General features: G+C 34.3%; 1 protein-coding gene across 1 annotated transcript; it reads right to left on the reverse strand.

Annotated features, from left to right (window-relative positions):
* On the reverse strand, window positions 1–27,057 carry LOC132300338 (prolyl 4-hydroxylase 1). Its single transcript, XM_059797369.1, has 12 exons — window positions 26,820–27,057; window positions 20,382–20,429; window positions 16,504–16,572; window positions 16,055–16,107; window positions 10,854–10,919; window positions 7,614–7,688; window positions 4,346–4,420; window positions 4,117–4,187; window positions 3,972–4,023; window positions 3,762–3,851; window positions 1,655–1,747; window positions 1–884 (listed from the first exon to the last, which is right to left on the reverse strand). The coding sequence occupies exons 1-12, from the start codon at window positions 26,881–26,883 to the stop codon at window positions 777–779; spliced, it is 864 nt and encodes a 287-aa protein (XP_059653352.1). The 5' UTR covers window positions 26,884–27,057; the 3' UTR covers window positions 1–776.

The following is a 27,057-nucleotide window of genomic DNA, read 5'->3' on the forward strand; positions in this document are numbered from 1 at the left end:
TAGACAACAAAAATGAATACTATTTAAAATTTTCTCATGACGAAAAAAAGATTTAATGTTGTTCAATACAACCCAACCTGTATCCACAGACGAGAAGAGAATTTTCTATAAATTTTGTACAGAACTACAAAGTAGATAATAAGCACCAACCTAGTATTCAAATCACTCAAGCGTTATAATCCTCTTCTAGTGATCAGTTTTCCTTGAGCCATTCGATAATCAAGCTTCTTTGCTTGCCATTGGATTTCATTCATTCTATTAACCATCTATGGGACTATCACAAAGTACAACTTAAGAATGGAAACCTAATTTGGAAAAGGCACTACCTTCAACTTTTAAGATCGATAGAATCAATGCAACCGCTACCAAAACAAAAATGGGAACCAGAAAATGCTCAGGAGAGACCACATTTTTAGATGCCTGAAGTGACAAAAACTGAAAAAGCTATACCGGAGCTGGAGACTGAATGATATATACCCAAGTGCTCTTTTGCAGTGCCACTCCAATCTTCTATGCCTGCTCAGTAATACAAATCCTTTGGATTATACGATTTACGATGCCTGACGTCGATTTTGGTTCTTGGACAAGGTTTGTTCAAATTGGATCGGTGAATTATTATTCAGCTAAATTTATTACTTTACCTGATGCTAGTTTTACACTTCCCAGTTGTATGGATTAAGCTATCTCTATCATGACTAATTATGAAAGGGAAGAAAAAAAAAAAGAGAAAAGAAAAACTTTCTATATTTTTAACAGATGGAAGAACTATTGAGAATTTAGGAAGTAGTTCTCTGCCTCATCCATTTTGTAGCTGACCACTTCTCCCCCCCAAGTACTTCACATCCCCCATGTATGCTGTTTGGGTCAGACTGTCCATCTAGCCCCTGAAAAAATATTCAACCACATAGTGTAATAATGAGATGCAAGCTATTTTTTAATCCATCTAAAGATCAAAAAGTACATAACAATCATTGTGCTTCTTGTAATGTAACTTGGAAATCAGACAGTATTTCACATTTTTATTAGGACAACTTGTTTATATTTTACTTCAATGAATTTTTGTTTTTTGTTTTTCCTTCTCTTCTGATATGTTTGCTTAATCATAAGCAATCCTTCTAATTTCAGCTATTCTGCAGACAAGCATGGCAGCCTTACATTCAGGGACTGCAAATGAGTTGGACATTATAATGAAAATATACTCGAATCATTCCCATAAGTCACAGAACGGTCTAACTTGTCCTCAAAAATTTCTAAATAATAGATGTATCTCGACATCCCTTGTTTCTCCTAATCTACGACTTTGATTTGAGATTTTTTCTGGAACTTTTTACACAATAGTTACTCGTTTTCAACTGTCAGATGCTAAATGATTTTCCAATCCTAAATGTCTAACCATAAAGAGCAACTGGAATGACTCGCCCGATTGCCAAGCAGCAAAGTACCAAAATTTGGTGAGGATTCTCAGGCCTTTTTGAAAAATTTCAACTACTGTTTATACTTTTGACGGGAACCAAGCAAACTAACCAAACATACTGAAACATATTTAGGCACTCAAACCAAAATTTTCATTTATCATAAACTAATTGCAATTTCAGATTCCAACTGATTTGTAATAAGATAAACATGATCAAATTAGTATGCAAAGGAAACAAACCATGCTCCAGAAAAGCACTGCATCTCCTTTATTAGGTTTTACACACAACCCTTTCACCATTTTTCCACCACAGCTGCATTCGCCTGAACCAGCCTGAAATCATTCAAAAATTAGTAACACACCCATGCAATGGAAAGAATTTGAGTACATAAACAAACAAGTACATAGATATATAAATAACAAGATAACTTATATAAAAATTGAAAAAATTAATATTTTATGGCAGAATGACTTAATGGTATATTTAAATGAATGGATGGATATGAAACTATGATACCGACATGGCAAGATGACGAATTCTTAAAGAATAAGAAAACACACAGCAAGGACCTGACAATATATCTATGGTAAATTAAAACAACAATTGTATGATACCAACATACCCTTTTTAAAAGATAATGAAAAACTGAAATATATTGCATGGAGATGAAATTTTGACTAAACCATAAATTCTTCTCTTATGAAGAAATTTAAGGATTTGGAACCCCAGTTGCCATTCCTAACATATGACATTCTACTTAGAATAGTTTCACTTTCAAATATTCAAGTCCTATTAGACATGTAACCTAAAGTAATTGAAATGGATATGACAAATTGCTGGAGTATTTAAGAAGTACTGAATATCTGCTTGGAAAAAAAAGAGTTTATTTTCAAACTATGAAGTCTAATTGATGAAATTCATGGAAAGAGTGATTCTAAGTAATGCTTTTTGAAGAACTTGTTCAGGACGCTTGTGTCTTTGATCAAAGATTTTACTTGGGTTTTTTTTTTTTTTTTTTCTCTCACATTTGTCAGCAAGCAAATACAGTACCAGATGCTTCAGCAACTGGTACCAGGAAGATGGTTCCAAGTCTCTCCTGATACCAGGGCGACATAGCTGAGTCCTCTTGGAATCATAGGGATCCAAGACAATATGTGACATGTTACAAAAAATTAGTTGGATGATGCAATCTTGGTCTGTATCGTGAGACAATGACATCATCTTTTCAGGTACCACGAGAAGACTCACATCTCCGCATCTCACAAATTCTCCTGTAAGATGTCTCATGGCTATACCAAGATTCAGCTGAGAAGACATCGCCTCATTTATGCAACATAAACCCAATAGTCAGAGAGATCTTGTTGATTTACTTGCTTCTTAAACATTCAAACTCTGCATACAAGTCAAATTCTCCATGGAAATTTCATACACCAAGTATTGGTTCTTTTTCAACCATCAATTGCGAGTTAGGCTTGGAGCAAAATATCTGAGTTTCTTCAACAAAGAATGCATGCATCATTTTCAATTTCTGACTTATTTGGATATCAATTGTGAGTTAGGCTTGGAGCAACATATCTGAGTTTCTTCAACAAATAATGCATGCATCATTTTCACTTTCTGACTTATTTGGATATCATCATCATCCTTTAATTTTGCACATATTTATAAATTATTTATGAATTGAAATGTTATACATTTAGAATACAAGTATACATTTTTTTTGTTTAATTTTTAATTTTTTTTTTAAATTCATTAGATCTTTGTAGAACTATGACATGCTTAACTAAGAAAAATTAGAAATCAAGTTCTACAGTACTTCTTGTTCAAAACTATTATACAAAATGATCGTATGTAGTGACAGTAGACTAGTTTGGTGAAGCTTGCATTACTTTTTGAGCCCTATATACTAGATATTTTGTTTTCGGTTACTTGATGGATCCAATCTGTCCCTCCCAACACTCTCAATTAATGAGAACCGCATTAGCTAATGACCTTATTTTATGTGATGGATACATTTTGCGTTCTATTTTTTCTTTCTTTTTAATTTTTACAATGTTCTTTGTAACTTTTTGAGTCTTATATCTAATGCATTGCCTCATATAAGCCGACCATGACTTTGAAACAAAGAATTGACTATTCTATGACATGTGGTATTAAAGAATTGACTATTCTATGAAATGTGGTATAGGTTAATTTCATAGGGAGCTAATGGAAAGTAAAACAAGATGTCTATGCTTTAGCATCAGGTATAGTAGTTGAAATTTACTTCGAAAATTTTAATTGAGGTACCTTAAAATTTAGGTCAACACAACACAACTTAAGCATTCAAGGTTCAAATATAATTACCACAGGAAAGTATGTTTCTCCCCCCTCAACATTGTCACTTAAATACATAAGCATTGTTGCAACTCGTTGACCACCTCGCTTCAAGTTAAACTGCCATTAAAGCATTCATACTCTCATCAGCATGAGATAAACATAAAGGGAGATTAAACTAATACAGGTGAAAAGAGATGTGATGGAGGTGATAAAAACATTAAAGAGTAAATTACTTACAGTATCAGAGAAGTAGTCATGATGAGGTCTGTAAAACTGATTTTTTTCGTACCTGTGCTTCTGCAAATGTTAGCCTTGATACTGCAACATATTAGTCTTCCTGCTAATATAGACACTTAAAAAGGGAATTAAGTAATATCCTCACCTTAATACTTGAATGAGCTCCCCATTTTCTACTGGTATTTGAGAATAGACAGAAATTCGTTTTTCAATTGCCTGATTGTGCAAGAAACAAAGTAAGATATTGTTAATCATTTGCCTGATATTAGTATATGATATGCGGCACTCAACTACTGATGCAGAATGTTATATGGTACATCATATCCAGAAATTTGAGAGAAATAGAATTAAAGTAAACTTCCCAATGTACCAACCTGTATCATTGGATACTTTCTCTCTTCAGGATTCAAAAACATACCAGAGCTTGTCCTAACATCACTCTTGATTCCCTATAAATGGGCATACAATAAATTCAATCAGGTACTAATTTGGGATTACAGGGATAAAAAACAAACTAGTCTGAAAATAAAAACACGTTTCCCATATAACTTTTAAACATCATGCCGCAAAAAAGGAAAACAATGATAGTGAACTATCTCCATATGATAACTGGCCAACTTTTAACCGTTGTATATAAATATGATCAAACTTGTGAACTGTCTTCACATAAATTGTTAAACTTCAAAACAATTTTGATGATAGAACAGCTAGACAGATATTAAACCTAGGTTGAGTAAACGATTTCATTCCCCAGACATTGGACTCAAATGGAAACTGGAAATTGAAAAAAATAAAATTTAATGATTCAATATGGATGTGAACTAAATTTTATAAAATAAAAAACTTGTTGACCGTTGTATATAAATACGATCAAACTTGTGAACTGTCTTCACATAAATTGTTAACCTTCGAAACGATTTTGATGATAGAACAGCTAGACAGATATTAAACCTAGGTTGAGGTAAAGATTTCATTCCACAGACATTGGACTCAATCTCAAGTAGAAACTAGAAATTGATAAAAAAATAAAAATAAAAAATTTCAATATGGATGTGAACTAAATTTTATAAAATAAAAACTGCCATATTCAACAACTCAATGAATATTTAGGAAGCACAACCAAAAGAAGGTGAATATGGCAGCATACTGCCCTGAATATCCACGTAATTCAATTTCTAAATGCACACCAATATCCAAATGTGGATTCCGCCATTGTGGATTACTGATAGGTTGTGACTGGGTAGTGGCTACAAACCTACCACTGGCATTATTTGCACAGACAGGCCATCCACAGGCTCATTCAAATTTTTACTATTGCACCAAGCAATAGCCCCCGAGATCGGGATGAAGAAAGTCCACCAAATGACTGAAGTTAATTCTATCTAATGGAATTACTTGCAGTAATCAAAACAATAAAATTGAAAGCCGGGGGTTGCAGTTTTTTGGTGAATGGAGGATCTTGTTTAGATAATTTCATGACATAAAACTAACTGCAGTACATGCAGAACTATAACTGGAAAATTAATCCAATCAGCCTTGATAGTCTTTATCCCTGTACAGGGAAATTAGAGTCCATAAAACAATGGAACATGGAGTTGGGTAATGACTATTCTCCGTTCTAGGTCAATGGAAGCGTATTTACTCACTCTCGTGCGCACATATGCACAGACGTCTTGAGATTTCTTCCTCACTTTCATACTACTTATCAACTCTCACTTATAAGTTAATTTACTATGAGAACAACTGGAAACTTATTTCCTTTTGATAAGTATTATTAAATTAAAAGCATCAGAAGGGAGCACAACCATGACATATAAAACGTACATGAAATCAAAAACCTATGCTCCTACCAGAAAACTCAAGTCTCTTCTAAAATCTATAAAGGAATGAAAATAATGAAGTGATTTCTTCCCAAATCCAAAAATTTAAATGTTATGACAAATGTAGCAAACCAAGAAACAATCAAGAAACACGACAGAAAAATAAACATGGCACACACAAAGAACACTAAGATTTAGCGTGGTTCAGCAAAGCCTACGTCCACAGTGAAGATCAGGCGAAAGTTTTCGCTATGAGAAAATCTGGAGATTATAATTTTTAACCCCAAACCCTAGCTCTTGCTCTCATTCTCCTTTCTGCGATTTTCAATGTCCCACTCCAAACCCTAACGCCCTTATATTTCGGATTACAAGAGAGTACTAAACAGGGTCCATGATCTGCAAGTAAAAACCAGGTCAAAAAATTTTCCAACAGGTTGTCTGGCCTAGGCCCACACAAACCTCAATCAACGGTTCATCAAGTCAAAAGCGGGCCACAAAGCGACGCAGAACCAAATTCGGGCCACAACATCACAGTAAAGAATTAAGCATTAACTTGTTGAATTGATATGGCAGACCTCCACCATTTCAAATTTATGCACTCTCCTATCCTTCCAAACAATCCATGCAAGGCAAAAACACAGCCGCCAAAGCCTCCTCAAAACCCCCATCACCAACCGTAAACCACAATCATCAACTCTCACCGACCAACTTATAGTCCAACATACAGCAGATAAGATATGTTGAACAGGGACCCTCTGGCAACCTGAAGATGGAGCAACAGTAGTCAACAGTTTGCTTTGCCAATCTGCATGTCACCCTGATTCCAAAGCATCTTCTCCTTCAAGCCCGAAAGGTAAATAATCAAAATTGCCTCTACCACAGTTGTCCACGGGAAAAAAAAGGCACCAGTTTCTCTTTCATCCAGCAAATGTCTTTTCATGGAAACCAGAAGCACTTACATCATCACAGAGCACTTTATAAAATGTTGTCACCTCAAATATTGGCACTACCTTGCACCTTCGATATTGGGGTCTTCTACCTACCCATACTCACATGACTGCCATACAACATCTCAAAGAAAGCCCACACAGCCTTGAATTCCTAATCCTTCCCTGCTCCATGGAACTGACGATCTCACTCCACCCCTCTATCAGGGGGGGGGGGGGGGGGGGGGGGGGCGGAAGAATTGTTATTTGATGAAACATAGAATCAATTACTAAATTTATCACTCTAGAGGTAGAGAGAAAATCCAATCTAATATATGTGATACAGAAAAAACAGTGAAGACAACCATTAAGAAATATCTCACATCATTCATCAAGCCAAAACTGGACCTGAGTGTCTTGTCCAACAACAAATTGACAAATTTGGAGTATTCCTCCCATCCCTTCCCTGTATCCTTCCAATATCCTATAAATTTCTCATATTACTAGATGCCCATCTTCCACTTTTTTACCTATATTTCCCTCCTTACAACTTCTTCTATAAACCATATGCTTCAACCACATGCAAGCCTTGTTCTATATTCAAAACAATATGGAGCATGAAAACTAAGTGACACCAAAGACAATCGATATAAGAATTTATGTTGAATATTCACCAATTCAATGTCTTAACTATAATTGCAAACACAATACATAGATGTAAGATTAATCAATAAGCAACAAAGAAACAATACAGAACATTTTGATGGAAGCCCGTAGTGAAAAAAGCATTTGGTCGCATGAATCATCAAAAGAAACATTACAGAAGATCTACACAAAGTTAACTGAAACACAAGATTTCAACTAATGGAATCGGAAGAAAAAGAAAAGCCACACACCTTTCCAGTTTTTGTATCCACCACAGTAGAAATCTGAAGACGGGGACTGGCAATTGCTCTAAGATAATCACATTCCTACAAAGTCAATAAAATTGCACTTTCAAACTACGCAACATCGACACAGGATCTTTGTAGTTTATGAGAATAATATAATTACTGCACATTGCAAACAATCACCTTAACTAACTTGAAAATACACAAAAAAGATAAACACTTGCAATGCTGCTTTTTTAGCCAATAAAGGTTTAAACAAGTTCCATGATTTCAATCTTGAATGAAAACTGTTCAGTGTGAGTAGAGCTAGTCAAAGAAACAATGAATGACAGGGTGTCAGATGACTCAGATGCACAACGTTTCAGGAGGAGTATCTGTATCACGCATGCTCCTCTACTGATGAAAAAATGACCTTCTATCATCTTCTACGAATTACTATCCCTAAAAAGTGCAAGAGTATTCACCATGAGTATGCTTCTGCACTCGGAATATCTAATAGCGGGAAGGCCCAGAGATCATCAATGAAGTTTTTATAGGTTATATATATTGAATTAGTGTATATATATTTGGCTTTTCTTTTTCCTTGTAGAAAGTTTCTATCTTGAAAGAGTCCTGTCAGCCAAGGAAAGTTTTAGAACAAGTACATGTTTTTCTAATTCAATTTCTTAGTAGTTTATTTTATTGTTTTAAGCCATTTAATTTTTTTTTTTCAAGTTCTTTTTAGTTTTTTTATTTTTTTGCTAAGTTATAGTAATTATATTGCCAAGGTTTTCTATTTACTCTACAGTCATGGCCATCTGTAATTCCATCAGAATTATTGATGCCACAAACCCTAGGAATATTAAGGGGGTGAATTCTCTCCTATGCTATCCTGAAGTGCAAGCATTGCTTATAGTTTGATTTTCTACATTGACGGTGAATGCCAAGAGGACATTCGTTGTAATGCTTCTTGATTTCAACTCCAATGCCCATGACAAAAAGAGAAGACAAAAGTAGGTGCTGGTTTCACCCGAGTTTGTTTTCCAGCTGGAACAGTGTGTTACATTCCAAATGGAGAAGACCCATAACTAGCGTGGCACAATCTGGTACCTGGAAGAGAATAAGCATTTGAAGACCCTTACTGGTGTTCAAATGTCAGCAGTAGTGTTACTTTTTACCTGCATGGTACTGGTCTGATTTGGCTGCAAAGTTTGTTCTCCCATAATTGGGAACAACGTTGGTAATCTAATAATAAGAGGACTCATAGCATCAGAAGCCCAGTATGGGTGTTCAAAGATAAGTACTAGTGTTATTTGACCCATACAGTTGTGATCCAGGGAATCATCCCTACTTTGAATCCTTCTTGTTCTCGTATTTGGGTATGAACAAGGGTCTACTATGATGTTTGGGAAGTGACTCATTCTGTTGTATGAGTGTGTTAGGATTTGAAACTTCAGTAGCCATGTAGTCTCTTCATCTTTTCAGTGACACTTCTCAATCTCCTTCGCCCATTGATGGAATCTTTAAGCGAAATCACTTAGAACTTTTTGTGCTTTCTGTGAACGTCGTTTTCTGCATCTATTATGAAGTTTGGAAAGTGAGTCATTCTGTTGTATGAGAGTGTCAGGATTTGAAACTTTGGTAGTCTCTTCATCTTTTTAGTGAAACTTCTCACTCTTCGTTTCCCGTTGATGGAAGCTTTAAGCAAAATCACTTGATACGTTTTTTGTGCTTTCTGTGTACGTGGTTTTCTGCACCTTTCTTTGTTTCCATCTGAAACCTAATTTCTGATTTGCCTGCAACTATATAATATCAGAGCTTCGGCATGGTATCAGAGATTCTCATAGTGCATTCAACCAGCTTGGTCAACACAATGAAACTTTTGTATAGGCAGAGAGTGAAGGTTAACATGCTTAAAGAACAATATCCATATGTGAAACTTTTGTGTGAGGCAGAGAGTGAAGGTTAACATGCTTAAAGAACAATATCCATATGTGAAACTTTTGTGTGAGGCAGAGAGTGAAGATAACTTGCTTAAAGAACAATATCCACATGTAACTATGTCGCATATCAAAGAAAGTAAAGAGAGCTTTCTTCCAAATTAACTAACCATGCCAAAGGCCTAAAACTATCTAAAATAGAGTAACTAAGATCAGATAGCAAAATGACACAATCACGTCCATCTCAATCCTCCAAAGATCTACTAATTTCGGCTAGACATACTAAAGAAGAAGATAAAATTTTCTTCTCAAAAAACATATTTGTCCCTCCTTAATTTACCGAATGGTCCACAATTGTAAGAGGTAAGCCATCTCGAAGATTAACATAATGGAACCTGCACAGTATATATAAAATAAAGTATATAAAGCACGTAACCAAAACGTGGGATCCAACTAGTAAAGTAGCATACTAAATTTGAGTTGGAATGAGCTATAATTTGCATATTCTCAATATTAGACGTTGAACCAGTCACAAAGTTGTACTGAAAGGAACAAAACCATTTCCAACACACTTCCTGCTTCACCAGCCCACCCCTAGGAGTAAAAAAGAAAAGAAACGGAAATATATATATATATATATATGGGACTTTTCAAATGCAACAGTGTATGACTAATTAAGTCTCTGAATAGCTTGCATACAAAGTTCCTGGATTGAATTTTACAAGCCTGATCCATAGATAAGGGAAGTTTGGTGTATTTGGCATAGTTAAAAGGGACATGTAAAATCAGCAGAACTCTAAATACTGAAAATAATATATGCAAACGAAGCTTTTGGCATGGAAAATATTTTTAAAATTCAAAACCTGCTTTTATAAATTTTAATCAAGAAAATCTTGAATATTAAAAGTAAATTAAAAAATAGACATGTTCTGATTGTTAGCTGACACGTCATTACAACAATATCAAAAGGTCCTTCTGATCTACAGTTTTTTTTCTAAAAATATTTGATCGCCACCCCGTGGTTACATGGTAAGCAATAAGAAAAGTACTAACTTTAAGAATGAGCCGTACTGAATTAATCTCAATTACATTTCATTTTAGCATCAGTATTTTACATTCATCAAGTCATCTCTATGTTGCTGAGCTTAGCTCTGTACACACAAGTGTAATATAATCCAGGAAAAAGAAATGGTATTATTCCCCATTAACACAAGCCATACAGATACCACGCAATACTAAGCCCATCAAAAGACATATCAACCAGAAAAATGCAGTTAAAAAAGAAAAGAAAAGAAAAGGGAAAGAAAGAGGTGCAAAATTCACCTACCTCCATACTCAAAAAATTATGGTATACAATAATTCGCGGCGACCAGCCAATTATTTCAGGTTTGACCTACATAAACAAGGAAAGATGAATCATAAGCTATTTGTGAACCGGGCTGGCAGCACTAACGAAAAGTTATTTCTGAAAAAAGAAAATAAGAAAAAGAAAGGAAGAAATAAAATATATTTTGAATAAAGCAAATTGAGAATTCAACAAATCTCAAATAGAGTTGAATGGTAGAGTGCACTCAAAAGACAGATAATAAGTTTAAATCATAAAAGGGTTAAGCGTGTGCCACTGTGTAGTCAGAGCCGATTCGTTTGGGCTTAAATGGTTTTCCAATGACAATTTTAAAAGATTGTTGGGAGACAATGAAGGACAATAATTCGAAGTTTTTCAACAGTAAAGTTCTTAATAGTTATAAGGTGCTTCATTTAAGCTTCCTCTATTTGTGGATTGATAAAAATGAGATGTTTGTTTGTATTAAATATTTTACGCATATATGCTTCTCGATGTTATTATAAGATCCCAAAAAACTTGTCTTTAAAACCCAGGAGAAGCTCCAGAATACCAATTCTTTGTCCTACAGTGCTTTTGTTAAAGGTCACCAATCTTTTCACACAGTGATTGTCGAAGAAGCAATTGAGAATTCCAAGAGAAGTGGTCAGGAAATATTATTTTCAAGATTGATTTTGAATAGGTTAACTGTCATGTGCAATTGGATTTTCTTAGATTGTGTTGGAGAAGAAAGGTTTTGGGATTGGAAAATGTGCATCAGTGGTTGCTTGACATCAATGAATTTTAATGCGGTCATCAATGGCGAAGCATAATGGTGATTTAAAAAGCTAGTAGAATATGAGTTACTGTGACCACACTCTTGACTTTTTTTGTTCACAATGGTGGTGGAAATATTTAATCTCAACCTAGTGGTTATTAAAGTCAAATCATGAGGGCTCATGAAGGTTTTGTGATCGGTAGTAGGATTGTGGGCTCTCATCTTCAATATATGAAATGCACCACTTTTCTCTCATCTTCAATATGACTCATTATAAAAAATAGTACTTACAGAAAAATAGATTGACAAAATGGCCGCATCTTTAGGACCTCCCAACTTCCATTAGCAGTTCCCCAGCTTTGTGTAGTAATTGCAATCGAAATAATATTACATGGTGGAGCAAGAGGGGAAGTGACTAGATGATCAGAAGAGAAGTTTCATTTTTAGTAGGTGGTAGACTCACTTTAATCTAGTATATATATATATATATATATATATATATATATATATATATATATATATATATATAATATTTATAATCAAGACCTGTTTAACATTTCTAACTGCTACCCCACTACTTTTATAGTGCCGGTTAGTAATGGTTATAAATTAGAAAATACGCAAAACAACTCTTTTTGGGGGATGTTTTTTAAGAGAGGCAGCATAAAGGTTAGTTAAATGGGAAGGATTTCGCCCTCCAAATATCAGGGAGGATTAGGCTTGCAAATTTCACTTGTAGAGATAGTGCCTTCACTACAATGTACTAGTAAAAATTCCCGGTAAAATGAAATTAGCTCTAGCATCTGGTCACATCAAAAGCAAATATGGTATACAAGGCAACAGATGGGATGCTGGAAAATCACCAAAGTTTTAGAAGTTTATCTCATAGGGTACTAATTCCCATATGTTAGGCTGAAGAGAACTGATTTTCAAAAATAATTTTGGTGGGCAGAACTCCATTTTGTTTGCCTTCAGTTATCTTCCACTCTTAAAGTCCACAGCAAAATCCATTTCTAATACAGTACTTAACCCCTCTTGCACAATCAGCTGAGAGCTAATTTTCTTCTCAGATTCTCAATTATGGGGAGAATACTTAGTTGGCCTTCTTTCTTGAAGTTGTTCATGATGTCTACATATCTCCTTATTCTCCAAATGCTCAAGTTTAGGTCGTGTCTCCGTTGCTGGTGCTTATTCTCTAGTCCTTTTTGCTCTTTCTTATTAACAAACTTTGCGCACAAAATCTTGTTGCCTCTGAGTTAATTTGAAAAGGATAAGTTCCTCATCGGCTCATTGGAGATTTAACCAATGAAATGATCTCCACAGATAGTATCCATATCTTCTTTCTTAGTGTATATTGCATGTACATAGGTTGCAGCTCCTTGCTGCTTTTAGTGAATTAGTTATAAGAAAAAAAATGTGTAGAGAAAGTGATTATTGTGACAGATCCTGTTGGCCCTCGGATTCATAATTTTGCATAAATGTATATATAGCGTGTTGGCGTGGGTGATGCAAGAACTTGGAAAGAAGGTTAAGCCACCCCTCACTATGGCCCCACCATGAGCACTGACTCAAATAGGCAAAAGGAGCACCCTGCCAATAGTGCCGTATCATCTTCTATTTATTAAATTATATTTTGAAAAGAAAAAAAAAAAAATTTTGCTCTACCATTCAGTCTTCATGGCAATGACCCATTGGTAGAGTTGATATAGGATTTAGGAAGGCCGACTTTGGGTAGTTACAATGGTAGAAATAATTTCTGAAAGGATAGGCAAGAGTAAGAGAGGCAAATGTAACCAGGTTTGCTCGTTTTAATGATGTGCGTGATCCAGACCAAGAGAAAATGCTAGTATTTTAGAAAAGTGCGAGGATTCGAATCAAACTTGGGATAGAGTAAATCTTTTGGCTTCTTTCTGGACTTTGGTTGAGCTTAAAGTGGTACTTATGTCAATTCAATTGGATTGGATAGCAGGTTATTCATATAACTCTCCCACTGATACAACTATGATTTTACTGAAACCCCCTCTTAGAGTGGTTAAGTACTCCGTTTGTTTAGATGTAACAAAAAAAAAAAAAAAAATTCATTGTAAAACATTTTTCATGTAAAGTATTTTATCCATAAAACATTTTTTTTTTTTTAAAAAAAAAAAAAATTCATGTTCAGCATAAATACTGAAAATATTTTTAAAAAAATAAAAAGTTCCATTTTTCTTTAATTTCAATGGCTCTTCATATATATATGTAGTAAAATTTTCATCATATTAAATCTATTGATGAAGAGGAGGCGGGAGCCGAGAGAAATGAGAGAGAACAGTGATCAGAGAGATTAAAGAAATATAAGGCAAATGGAAGTTTTAGGAAGTCATTTTCAGTAGCAATCATAATCGTGGGAGCTCTCTCAAAAGCATTGCCAGTAGGCAGTAGCAGTCATAATTGATAGAGCTCTCTCCCTTTCTGTTTTGACACTCGGGAAGTTGAGTAATGTCAAGACTCAATTCATAAAATGTTTTACAGAAATTGTATCCCACAAGTCATTTTTGGCCTTTTGGTGTAAAATCATTTCATTGTAAATCATTTTACAAATTTTAAAAGGTAACCAAACACCGGAAAACATTCTACCAGGAATCAAGGCAAATTGGAGCAGATGGTACTTTTAATGATCATAGCAAAGTAGGTTATATTAAACTACTAAAGCAGCGATAACTGTGCCTAAAGGTCTTAAAGTGGAGGTATCATTGGGATGAAGCCATTTTGGTGGACGATGATTTCTCAGGTTATTGGATGGTCATAGAGGCAAAGGAATTAATGTTAAATCACTTCATTGAGGCAATTTCCGTGATGAGTCTGCAGCTATACAAGCTACACAAATGTTTTCTTCTATTCAATCCATACTTTGGCTAATGGCAAATGGGGTTCATGAATCTGATTCATGACAAAGCCTATAAAATAGGTTATCACTACTCCGTTAATTTAGGTGTTTAGGATATCTTTCGTGCTGGAACTTGGGTTTCCTTCCCTACATTTTCATCTTTTCTGGTAGGATGCAGGGCTATGTGCATGATTAATAATCTTAAGTAAATATGTTATAATCTATAAATAAGAAGAAAATAATAATAATAATTGTGTGATGAATTAGTGCATGCAGAGAGAAGGAGAGTGAGTGACACAATGGTGGTCTTGCCCATGACTCATGACAATTTGTGACAAATAACAGGTTTTCACTCCTCCAGTCTTTAAATAATCAAATTCGTTTTATTGCATTGCCTCACCCCAAACATCCACACAAAGAAAACCACTGCTAACCAATCATGAGATTCTTTGCCATACTCATTTGTGAATAATTTCAGGCTGGGAAAAGTTGAGACTTGGATTGATTTACAAGGCAGGTCTAACAACGAGCTGTGTCATTGAGAGCATAATATTAGACAATGCGTATGACTCATGAATATTAAACTTGTTTCATACACTTTCCTACACATTATTACCTTTCAAAGGCTGCAACTAGTTGATTACAGTTCAAACCTTTGGACTGAATATAAAAGGTACAAATAAAGGAGGGGTGGGGAAGGGGAGAGTATCCCAACAAAGTGTAAAGGAATGAGAGAATGAAAGGCATAAGAACAGAAAAAATGTGCATATCATGAACGATAGACTTAACCTCTCAGTTCTAAACAAATATCAAGCACTTCTCTGGGTTTTGATATATTATATAACCTCATGGTTTTAATTTTCTTTGCGTAAATTCATTTAGTGTTCAAAAAACCGAAAAAAGCACGTTCAAGTATCAATTTTTGTAACATAACATGAAGGGCTAGGTCTATCTCCATTCTTTCCCTTCTTAGGCCAGACCAGCACTAGGCAATGACCTTTATTATCTTTTTTGGATCCTCTGCTATAATTCCACATTATGCTGCCTTCCTTATTTCAAATTTGATAGGTAGGGGGTACATGATGTTGTCTCAACGTCCTATTATAATAAGGTTTCCATTGTAGAGTTGCTTTTTGTCAGAAAAGTTTAAGCTGGGTAATAAGAAATTATATTCTTTGTCCAACTTGGAACTTGGATTAGGACCCATAAGTATCTGATAAGAGAAATTTAATTCGTGAGGAGAGAGGCCTTTAAGGGTTCCAAAGGAATTACAGAGATGAGTTGTGCAGAGACCAGATCTCACCAAAGGTAGGCTATAAAGTGGGACTTGCTTCAAGAGAACTGGATGAGCAGGGAAGTGAGTGTAGTTGATGAGTCTAAACATCCTTGGATGTAGAACATGTTCTGCTGAACAGTATTATATATTGTTTCCTTTCTGAGTTTATTTATTTATTGATAAAATTCGTGATTGGATCTTTGTGTTGATTTGCTTCTGCCTGCACAACACATAATGAGAGACCCAGCATTAAGCCATTTATGTATGTACAAAGATTGTGAACATACATATCCAAGACGTAAAATAACGGCGTCCTTGTCATTAGCCCAATGAGAAATGCCTGAAATCAAAGAAAACATTTAGTAAAATGCAGATGCAATCTTTATGCTACTGAAAATCAATTAATCATGAGTACAGAATTTACAATGCGATCCAAAATTTTGAAATGCATGTCATCAAAATAACAATTGAGTTGGTGTGACAAACAAAAGTAGTGCAATAGGTTCTACTCAGACAGCAAAAAAATATATATATGAAAAAAGATAATAATAATAACCTCATCGTAAATAAGAAAACTCGACTTAGCACTTTTAACTCTTTTCTCAACTGCAGCCAAATCTCTATCCAAAAGTTTTAAATGAATAGATGAAAATATTGGCTGATGTTATTATTTTCTTGTGCATAACTCAACCACATGAATTCATGCATATTTCCAACGGAAACTAACCATACTGACCTCCTGACAACTGCAGATTGACAACATTCTGACTTTCATGCATTCTTCTATGTGAAGGGAAATCAGTGCCTGAAAAGGATACAAATTATCATTCAATAAATAATATATATATATATATATATAGTTAAAGGCATTGTAATAGGTTCTATAATAAATTCTAAAAGCAACAATATGGATAAACAAAAAATGGAACAGAAGAATGTTATGTTGATAGATCCATCCGCAAAACAGTAGAACCACAATGAAAAATATAGTAATTGAAATGAAACAATGTAAGCACGTTGGACTTATAACATGGAGGAATAAATACACTTCACATATAGTTTTCCATCTCAAGAAAGATTAATCTAGAAAATTGTCTTAACATTTATGAAGCCTTGCTGATAAGTGAACTGAGAAGCCTGTATACAGTTTGAGCTTTGCTCAGTTGCAGCAACAACACAGCTTGTTGAAGCTCATGCACAGTTGCCTTATAGTGAATATTACTCCCTCCATCCCAAAATAAGTTTCCCTTTCAGAGATGCCGACTATTTTGATGCATGTCCTTTTAAAATTCCAAACTTAATGCTCCAAAATTCTAAACTTAAACTGCTAATTTGGGGAAGTTTAAAAAGGATAATTTTGTAAGTGTCCTTTCCTTATTAAAATATCTTTATTGCAAATCTCTACTTCCGGAAAGTTGTTCGCTTGCATGGAGTGCCAAAAACAATCACATCACACCGAGAATCCAAGTTTTTGTCACATTTCTGGAGAGCCTTGTGGGAAAAATTAGGAACTGGGATGCAGTATAGTAGTTCCTACCATCCTCAAACGGATGGACAAATTGAGGTAATCAATAGAAGTTTGGGAAATATATGAGGTGTTTGGTTGGCAAACACCCAAAGCAATGGGAATTTGCCTATAATTACTGTAAGAATCGAACTACCGGAAAAAGTCCACCTTCATATTGAAGACAACAAACTCCTTTTTATGATTTGGCTCCTATACCACAGATTGGGAAGAGCAATGCAAAGGGTGAAACAATGGATGATGAAATGCAAAGGTTGCATGATCAAATCAGGAAAAGGATTTGACTCCTTGGAATCTGTTTTAGGGCACAAAAGGATTCTCCCCGCCCTCAACACACACAGAACACAAAGAAAATAGGAAAAGTCGGATTTCTTGGTTGGACAATGGCACTTTGGAAAATTCTTGCAATTGATCACTTGAGGAAGATGAATAAGTTGATAATTGACATGTGCCGCATGTGCAAGTGAGACAAAATTAATTTTCAGTCGGTGCATTGTCCAATGGCCATGAATTGGGAGCATTCTTATTCTATCTATTTTGTTGATGAAGTCTAGATCACGGTCAAAACACCAGTGACGTCGACAGCTTTTATAGTGATAACTAGACTGTAACAGGTTGTTCTGTAGTGTGCTTGATGGAGTATTTGCCTATCTGGTGTGAATGGAGCAAGAGGTCATTTTGAAGTGGTTGGATCTCCTATGTTGGTTCTCAAGCATAAAATTTACCGTGCTTTCTAATGATACTTTTTACATATAGAAACAAAGTTCAAATTGAGCCAAACTAAATTTGAGGAATTCCTGCTCTTTCAAAAAAAATTGAACAATGAATAAAATCCACCCTGACTTCTGTATTGGCATTTATTAGTTGCAAAGATTTGACAAAGTGACTTCCAAGCATCAAATATTTTCAGAATTTTTTTATAGCTGACCTTTATCTTCAAAACCAAAATAAAAAGAGACTCCAAATTTTTGTATCTAACCCTTTATTTTCAAAAATCAATACTTCAGAATTGGATGACTATTTTCTCTTCAAAGAGAAAAAAAAGTAAAACCAAACAAATAAGTTGAATTTTTTTTTTCTCGGAAGTTAATAAGTTGATTTCATACTATCATGAGAGGACTCAAAACCTCATCAGGACACCTCTTTTCTCAGAAACAAAAATAATTTTCTTTTTATGATTCAAATTTATTAATTTAAAAATGGGCAAAATGCGAAATTATGATTGATGTGAGGCAAGACAATAAAGGATAAAATTAGAAAATAATATATTCATGAAAGGGTTGAAATAGATACAATTGGAGATAAAATGAGAGAAAAATGGATTAATATGGTCTGGCCATGTGCAGTGACGGTCAATAACTACACTACTGAGGAGAAAAAGTGATGTGGTTCTGATTGAGGGTAATTCTGGGAGAAGTAGAAGGGAAAGACCAAAACTATTATGAATTAATATAGTTAGTAAAGATACAATATCATGTGGTTTAACTGAGACTATGGCCTTAGATGTAGCAGAATGGCAAAATAGAATTCATGTATCGAACCCCAAATAGTTTGGAAAAATCTTTTTGAGTTGATATGATTAATATAAAAATGAAGCTTGAAAGGGTCCATTCCTATAATGATACAATAAAATCAAGACATGAACTTAGAGAACCATAAAAACTTATTTCTTCAGAACCAATAAGGACCATGAAACAGTCTTTACAACAATATTCAATGATAGCTAAGTCAAATCCCTCAAATTTGTGCTGAAAACAAATACCTAAATATAACGCAAGTAATTGGTGAGATTTGAATAGCAACTTCCCCATCTACATTTGAGAAAAATCTGTTTCTTAAACAATTTTTGGAAAGCAAACAATATGTAACTTGTAGGTTGCATTAACATTGGTCAATTACAAAGGACTGATAACTATTTTATGGGTAACAAAAGACTGATGACTATTTTATGGGTAACATTTGTCTTCAAAAACCAAAACCAAACAATATTGTAAAACTTTGTATGAATACTGTTGAAAGATATAAAACTTGAAGAGAGAAATTAAACATGAAGAACACAAGGATAGGCACAGAAAGCCCAAAGGGCTACATCACCTTTATTATATTCTCCCTTCATATTGTTTACAATCAGCACCTCTATTTATAGGTGAAAGAATACAAGTGACAAATATGGAAATACATTGATGGAGGATTCCTAAAATCAATCTAATAAATCACTCCAATCAAAATTCTATCGTAGGCTAAAATCACTCTTATGATAATCTCCAACAAATACCTTATTTCAAAATCCTAAACAAATTTTTTTTTTCCTAGTTGGTAGTCACACACCCCCCATCAAGGAATTATTTGCACCCAAGATGATTCAAACCATAGACCTGCTAAACAAATATTTCAAATGGGACAGCTATTGATTTCCTAAAAGCAGAAAAGGAGAATCAAAGAAATATGTTTTTTTCCCGGTAAATGAATCAAACAAATATGTTGATTTCAAATTTCCCTAAAATAACTCTCAAAATCTCAACAAACACCTCTCTTTTCAAAACAAAAACCATTTTCTTAACCTGTTTATTTTTTCACTAATTAATAAAAAAAATTTGAAGCTCAAAACAGTCATTCAGGCAACAGTTTATGAAAAAAGAACAGACTTGAATGAAATGGGTGACAAATCTCTAAGGGAAGAAGAACCATATAAATTAAGTTTTCACAGCCATAGGAACCATTGCTTGATGTAAGAGGGAAAGACTGCAAGACTGAGAATCCAAATTTGATCCTGAGACCAGTCATTTTGTGCAAAATAAAAGTTACTTATCAAAAAAAAAAAATTGTGCAAAATAAAAGCGAAAATTAGATCCATTTCTGATCCACCCCTCAAACCAACCATTGTTAATGGCCCAACCAATCAAGATAATAAACGTAGACCAAGAGATTGCAATTTTCAGGAAGCATATGACAAAATTAGTCACATTTAAATTTTATAGAATATGTCAAAATAGTGGAACAGATTAACACATTGAAAGCCAAGCTATAAGCATAAAAGAAACTCAAACAGTTTTTATCTCTTGAAAGATGATATGATTGAGAAAATCTACCATACGAATCTTCTAATCTTCGAATAAATGCCAATTGAAATAAAGCTCCTGCAAATCAGAAAGTCAAAATGTCATTGCTATTAAGTTTTACCACATCACTGAAAAAGACAACTACAAGCACATTTCATAGACATCATCCCTTTATAATAGCACTTATATTTCAAAAAGAAAAAATTAAAAGTAATCTGCAGATACTAAACTAAAACTAATAATTGTCTGAAATCAACCCCAAGCGTGAACATTAATGTTACATAAAAGACGCGGCCAAAGTAAAGCATTTTCATGAAACCAACACAAATGGGCCACTCACTTAAACTCACGTGCATTTATGTTTATTTCGTTCCCAAACTTTAACATTTGCAAGATTTATAAGTCAGTAAACTATGTATATTTAAAATTGTCGACATTGAAGAATAAAAAATGTTTCCTATGGAATTAATTATATCGATCCAGAGGACTCCAACACGAAGTATGCATCAGATGCTGCCATGACAAATATGCCCAGAGGGTTATCTTGAAACTTCAAAGAACAAAGCAATTATAGGAGCCCACAATTATTGAAATTGGTTTTTCAAGCACCATACCTCATCTATTTTTGGTTGGGCAATTTCAGAAAAGACTGAAACTATGCGGTGCAGATGACTGGAGGTGGTGGTGCTGCTGATGGAGAAAAAAGATAGAACAAGAGAGGGGACAATGGGAGTGGAGTGGAGTGAAGTGATCTAGAGAGAGAAACATGTGATAGAGAAAGATAGTGATGGTGAGCAAATGAAGAAAATAGAGAAGGATAATTTGGTAAATTCGGTCAACAAAAAAGTTATAAATGAATATAATCATACGAAGAATAACATGGTAAAACCTCAATAGATATCTTGGGTCATCATTGTTCATCACTCCCAAAACTTCATTCGGTAGTAATTACCCTAAATATTAAGGGAGGTCAGAGTTATTTACCCAATATTTAGTGATTACTATGAGTTTAGAGGTGAGCTAAGGTTGTTAGAGAGAGAATAAAAATATGGGGTAGATTTTTCTATTTGGCATTTGGTTATTCGGCTATCACAGCCATTACAAAGTTTATAGGCAGTAACAGACCAAGTCAAGGTGAATCGGCCCAAGTCCCTATCGAGTCACCCGTGATTTTCATTCCCAAGTATATAACTACCACAACAGGACAAATCCATTATGACTCACCCGAGTCACCACGTATTGGCATAGTCCCTCAACAATGGGCTCCAAAGGCAAATGTTCTTTGTAGTTTTTTAAAACCTTGTCCATTCTTCTTTTAGGTTAACATATTGCTTAGTTATGTTTTCTATGTTTTACTAAATCAAAGAATATTTAAGATTTCATGATTTTTTGGACAAGCCAGTATGAAGGATAGACACCAATACCGGATAAGGAGACAACACAATATGATCATGGCAATACAACAAAATTTTTAAAATAATTACGCAAAAAACAAGACAATGTATGTGTGTATATATTGAATTAATGCAAATATATGTAATTTTAATATGTATATATCAATCTCTGTATACATTTAACATAGTAATTGTTTTTTATGTTATATATATTGTTATTTAGAGTTTCCTTATAAAAAAAATATTAAGACTAACAAGTTAAAATTTAGAAAGCATAAACATAAAATTTAGACTAAATTATATATGATATATTCTCATCAATGTACCTGTTCTAAAGAAATTCTACATATTTGGATTCCATGTTGTGATTTTCCCAACAATTACTATGATTCTCCAAAAATTTGTGTGGTACCGGTGTATAAATAGGTAATGGTATTTAAACTGTCTAGACTCTAGTTGGACATATAAATAGCAAGCATATTCAACAAATTAAATTTTATAATATAATTATACGTAAACTCATTTATTAAGATCCTCTCCTTACATTATTGCTTCAAAATGAGTGAATTAACAAAAAAAAAAAATAATAATTAAACAATATAATTTTTTAGTCATGTCCCTGTATTCTTAGATTTGGAGATTTGACAAATTGCGATGCTTGGACAAAATACTCACACCTAACACACATACTTAAGTCCAAGTAATAGAGGTCTATGTAAAATAGTCGGGCACATCTCAGACACAAGCACTTTTTCGACACCCGCGTACGCTTGACTGACATATTTTGAACGTGTCCAAATTTTTAAAATAAAATTCTTAACATTGCATACATGGCCAACACTTATTGAACACTTGCCAACATGTGACTAACGAACCTCAAACCCTCTTTTTTTATTCAAAAGCCCCAAGTCGGTATGATTTTTGATATGAAGGAAACTGCAATTATAAGGAAAAACACATTGAAGGCTTATATATTTATAAAAATAAAAATAAAATAAAAATAATAAAAAATAAAAATAAAAAACTATAATTTTAATAACTTTACCGCCCACTGAACATTCCAAGCCCTTAATTAGTTACTACCAACATGTGATTGATGAATCTTAAGCATTGGATAAGAGACCGACGTCACCGACATGAATGAGATTACTTCAACACCGACACTTCTCAAACAATCCTGGACACATGTCCAATGTTTCTTGGAGAAATCCATCATTTAAAATAAAATTCTTAATTTCACACGTGCATGACATTTTGCAACATATGCTCACATGTGACTAATGAATCTTCTGAAACACTGAATATGCTAATATAATCTTAATTCTTAATTTTCCTTTCAAACTTATTTGATATTCTTTGTCATATAAGACACCACTAGTCTACCACCATTATGTCCAAATTGTTTCAATCCTACTATTTTAATCCCATCTATCTCTTCATCTTTTTAATATAGTTGATCCTAAATTGCTGAATTAGTTATTTTGATTATTTGGTTTTGAGTTGTTATCGCCATTTTATCAATCGTTTTTGAAATATTACTAAATTTTACATTCCACAATTTATGTTTTAGTCCTAATCAGTTTTTAGCCTTTTGACTCTAGTTAAATTCTCTTCTAGGGTTTCTTTAGAATGATCCAAAAACATTATGCCATCGGCAAACAATGTGCAAAATGGAAAGTCTCGTTGTAAGTCTGTCATTATTTTATCTAAAAGTACAAGGAATAAATATGAGCTTGGCGTTGATCCTAGTGTAATCCTACATTTATAGAAAAATCATCTGTTTATCCACATGTAAAACTAACTATAATCTTTGTATCCATATATATAATCTAAATAACTTATATAAACTTGTGGATGTGGTTTAGGCCACGTCATCGAGAGTTAAATCAAGCTGACCCCACATCAGTACCAGCTTCGAACAAGAAGACAAATTGACCAACACCTGGTCGATGTTGGAATCCTAACTCAGCAAAAGTTGATCCGACCAAGCCACAAACTGTCGATCAACGGGCCTTGAACCTCAAGCCGACCAAGCCACAAACTGTCGATCAACGGGCCTTGAACCTCGATCCGACCAAACCACAAACTGTCGATCGACGGGCCTTGAACCTCGATCCGACCAAGCCACAAACTATCGATCAAAGGACCTTGAACCTCGATCGGACCTAGCCACAAACTGTCGATCGATGGGCCTTGAACTTCGATCCGACCAAGCCACAAACTATCGGTCGACGGGTCTTGATCCCCGATCTGACCAAACCGCATTCTCCTAAGTAAAATGAACAACGAAGAGTAATGGTAGGACTCTTCGATACCAGGGGGAACGCAGAAAGGACTTTGGAATGGAGGATGGAAAATTAGCTAAGTCTTGCTAAGGCAGGACCAAATTTGAGGATAAAAGCGAAAGACATGCTGGAGTAAGTACAGAAACCTTTACAGCTAGCCCCCATTTAGGTCATTCAAGGAAAATCGTACACTTGGTAGCAGAATCGAAGGAACGGGGATTAGGGCATCATGATCCATAAAGGGACATGGGCCCTGACTCATCTGATCTGGAGCCCAACAAATACCACCTAAATAACCTAAGGACTATATAGAGATAGCAAAGGCAGAAAAGAACAACAAGAATTTCTGGCTCTGACAATACTCCAGGCTTCGTCTTCTCTACCATCGCTTCAGTCCTCAGATTGGGCTGGTTTTCTCTCCCTCAATCCACTCTTTTGTATTCCTCATATTGTTTTAGTGGTATATCCCAGATATTTTGATCTCTCAGCTATCATCGAAAAACAGGCACATACAAAACTTTATATGATTTATTTACTTCGTAAAGTCCACCAAATTACATCCATTGGTACTCTATCATGTGTCTTTGCTAAGTCTAAGAAAACTATGTGCAGATATTTTTTTCTACTTCTACAATTCTCTACTAACTGTTTTATTAAGTAAATGATCTTCTTACATCTTAAAATGCAATTAACGTCCCTCAAAATAAATATTGAAAGTCCCTTTTCTTGTAGTAAACATATTCTTCATTTAAAGAATCTTGCTGCAAGCAGCTGGTGTTCTACTAAGGATGATTTCATTTAAACAAGATGGCTAATTTGATTCTATTTTGAGTTTATTTAGACAAAAGATGGGTTGATTTGATTCACTTCGATATAGAATATGTAACAGTCATCAATCTCATGTTGTTACTAGATTTATGAGCTCATGGCGATTAGACAGAAGGTGAAGGAAAAACTTGGTTGCAATTTTTTCCTACCCTAGCTAGAATATAAAATAAATATATATAGATACGAAAACATCAGAGGAACTGTATGATGAATATGATTCTCAGCTCGTGATCAATCAAAGAGGAGTAGGTTCAGAAGGGCACATCCTGCGAATGACAGTACAACAATTACGAAACCTCTGTGATATGTAAGAAGTCTTTGGGGGAAAAACAGATCCCACCTGCACTCTATAATCATACCCAACACAACCATAAAGTGATAATCACAATATAAAGTATACTACTACAAGATGGTGCTACATATACACCATCTAAAATATGGTGCATTTCTGTTGCAATTAGCCAAAAAAAAACAGTACACACTCTCTGTTTCAACTTCTAGTTATTTTTCTTTTTTCTTTTTCTTGTTCAGGTGTTCCTATTTATAATGATCAATTATTTTTCTTTTTGTTTTTAGATTAAACTTATTTCCTATTTCAATCTTAGTGGGAGCAAGAACAGCAGAAAGAATGAAACATATCTATAATTTATATTAAGATACAATATATTTTTCCTTCAAAAATCTTTTCACGTATTAACAATTTTTATGAACGTTCAAACTCTCATAGAGATAGATATAGGCAAAATATTAACATAAATCAAACTATTCCTCACCAAGACAAAATAGTGTCACTGAGTTGCCTTGGCTATATTGAGCATAATAAGTTAATAAATAACTCTCATGCCGAAGAAGTGAACTGATACCTTTTACAACTAAAGGCTATTACATCAAAGGTGTTTAAGATGGGGCACATCCCATGTATACTAGAATTATCGGTGATAACCTACATAACTTAGCTACTTATATCTATATAATCTACAAAATCTGACAAGGACTCCTCAGGTTGATAGATGTGACCTGTCAACCATCCTAACAAAGGACTCAAAGTTACTCTTCAACTTAAAACCCATGCATGCCACCAAACGATCTCCTGTTCCTTACTCTCTAGATACACGACATCAAACAAAGTGGTGCCATATGCCAGGTTTCTATTCATTCTCTCAACCCTACCTCTTCCCGAGCTAGAGCACAGAGGAGTCACCGACTAGGAAAGCTCAACTCATCCCAAATTGATTCAATAGTAAAGCCCAAAATTTCCTAGTCATTGGAGGATACTCCAACAAGTCATGCATTGACTCGATCCTCCTTGAATATGCAGCACCAATTAGGTGACTAAAACATGAGAAGGCATAAAACAAGCCAACTCAAAACAGATCCATATCCTAATCTGTCTTAACTTATAAGGAATGAACCAATAATTATTCAGTCAATTTAGAACAAAAAGCTTTTAAGACATGTTGGTAAATTTATGATTTTTTATTTTTATTTTTAATTTCAGTATATCATTCCCTTTATCTACTGTAACCTAACAAAATTCCATTAGAAAGCTCACAATTTCAGTGGATCAACAATTTGGCAATAGCAGACAAATATTACCATTTATAGACTGATCATAATAAAGAACCCACTGCTCAACTGCCCATTCTACAACAACTATTCGGCTTAAATAAGTTGACTTTCCATCATTAACATAAACATCAAAGCTTGAAATACTTTTCTAGTTTTTTTTCCCTTGATTTTTTTAGCTAACCAACAAAGAGTAAGAACACAGATCATATAGATAACTAGTCCAAGCATCAAAATCAAGAAAAAACAAGAACTATATAAAAGGCCAAAAATAGATAAAATAGATCCAAATCATACAGTGATACACGTATACAAACAACAAATATATACCACGCACAAACACATATACTATACACAAATACATAAAAATGTATATATATTGATCAGAAAATTACCGATAATCATTCCTACAGTGACAAATGTTAGCAATCCGAACACTATTTTCATTGGGGACGCCATGGTCAGAGGAAGAGCGACAGCTTAGAGAGAGAGAGAGAAATTCCTGCCGAACAAAGCTATGGAGCAACGGATCTACAAGGGAATCGAGAATTTGAAACCAGTTTTGTAACTGTTATAATAACAAACCCACTTTGTTTACGCCCATTGATTTTGCATTGCCTTATTTTCATACCA

The sequence above is a fragment of the Cornus florida genome, unplaced genomic scaffold, assembly GCF_030987335.1.
Source record: "Cornus florida cultivar Cherokee Brave unplaced genomic scaffold, ASM3098733v1 CherokeeBrave_3.0.0_Hap2_Chr01, whole genome shotgun sequence".
NCBI lineage: Eukaryota > Viridiplantae > Streptophyta > Magnoliopsida > Cornales > Cornaceae > Cornus > Cornus florida.

Coding starts and splice junctions, on each gene's coding strand:
- LOC132300338 (XM_059797369.1), bottom strand. CDS start 26,883: ATGGCGTCCCCAATGAAAATAGTGTTCGGATTGCTAACATTTGTCACT. Junction 7,689..10,853: donor ATAATTTTTTGAGTATGGAG/GTAGGTGAATTT, acceptor TTGACTTTGTAG/GAATGTGATTATCTTAGAGC. Junction 885..1,654: donor CAGTGCTTTTCTGGAGCATG/GTTTGTTTCCTT, acceptor ATATTTTTTCAG/GGGCTAGATGGACAGTCTGA.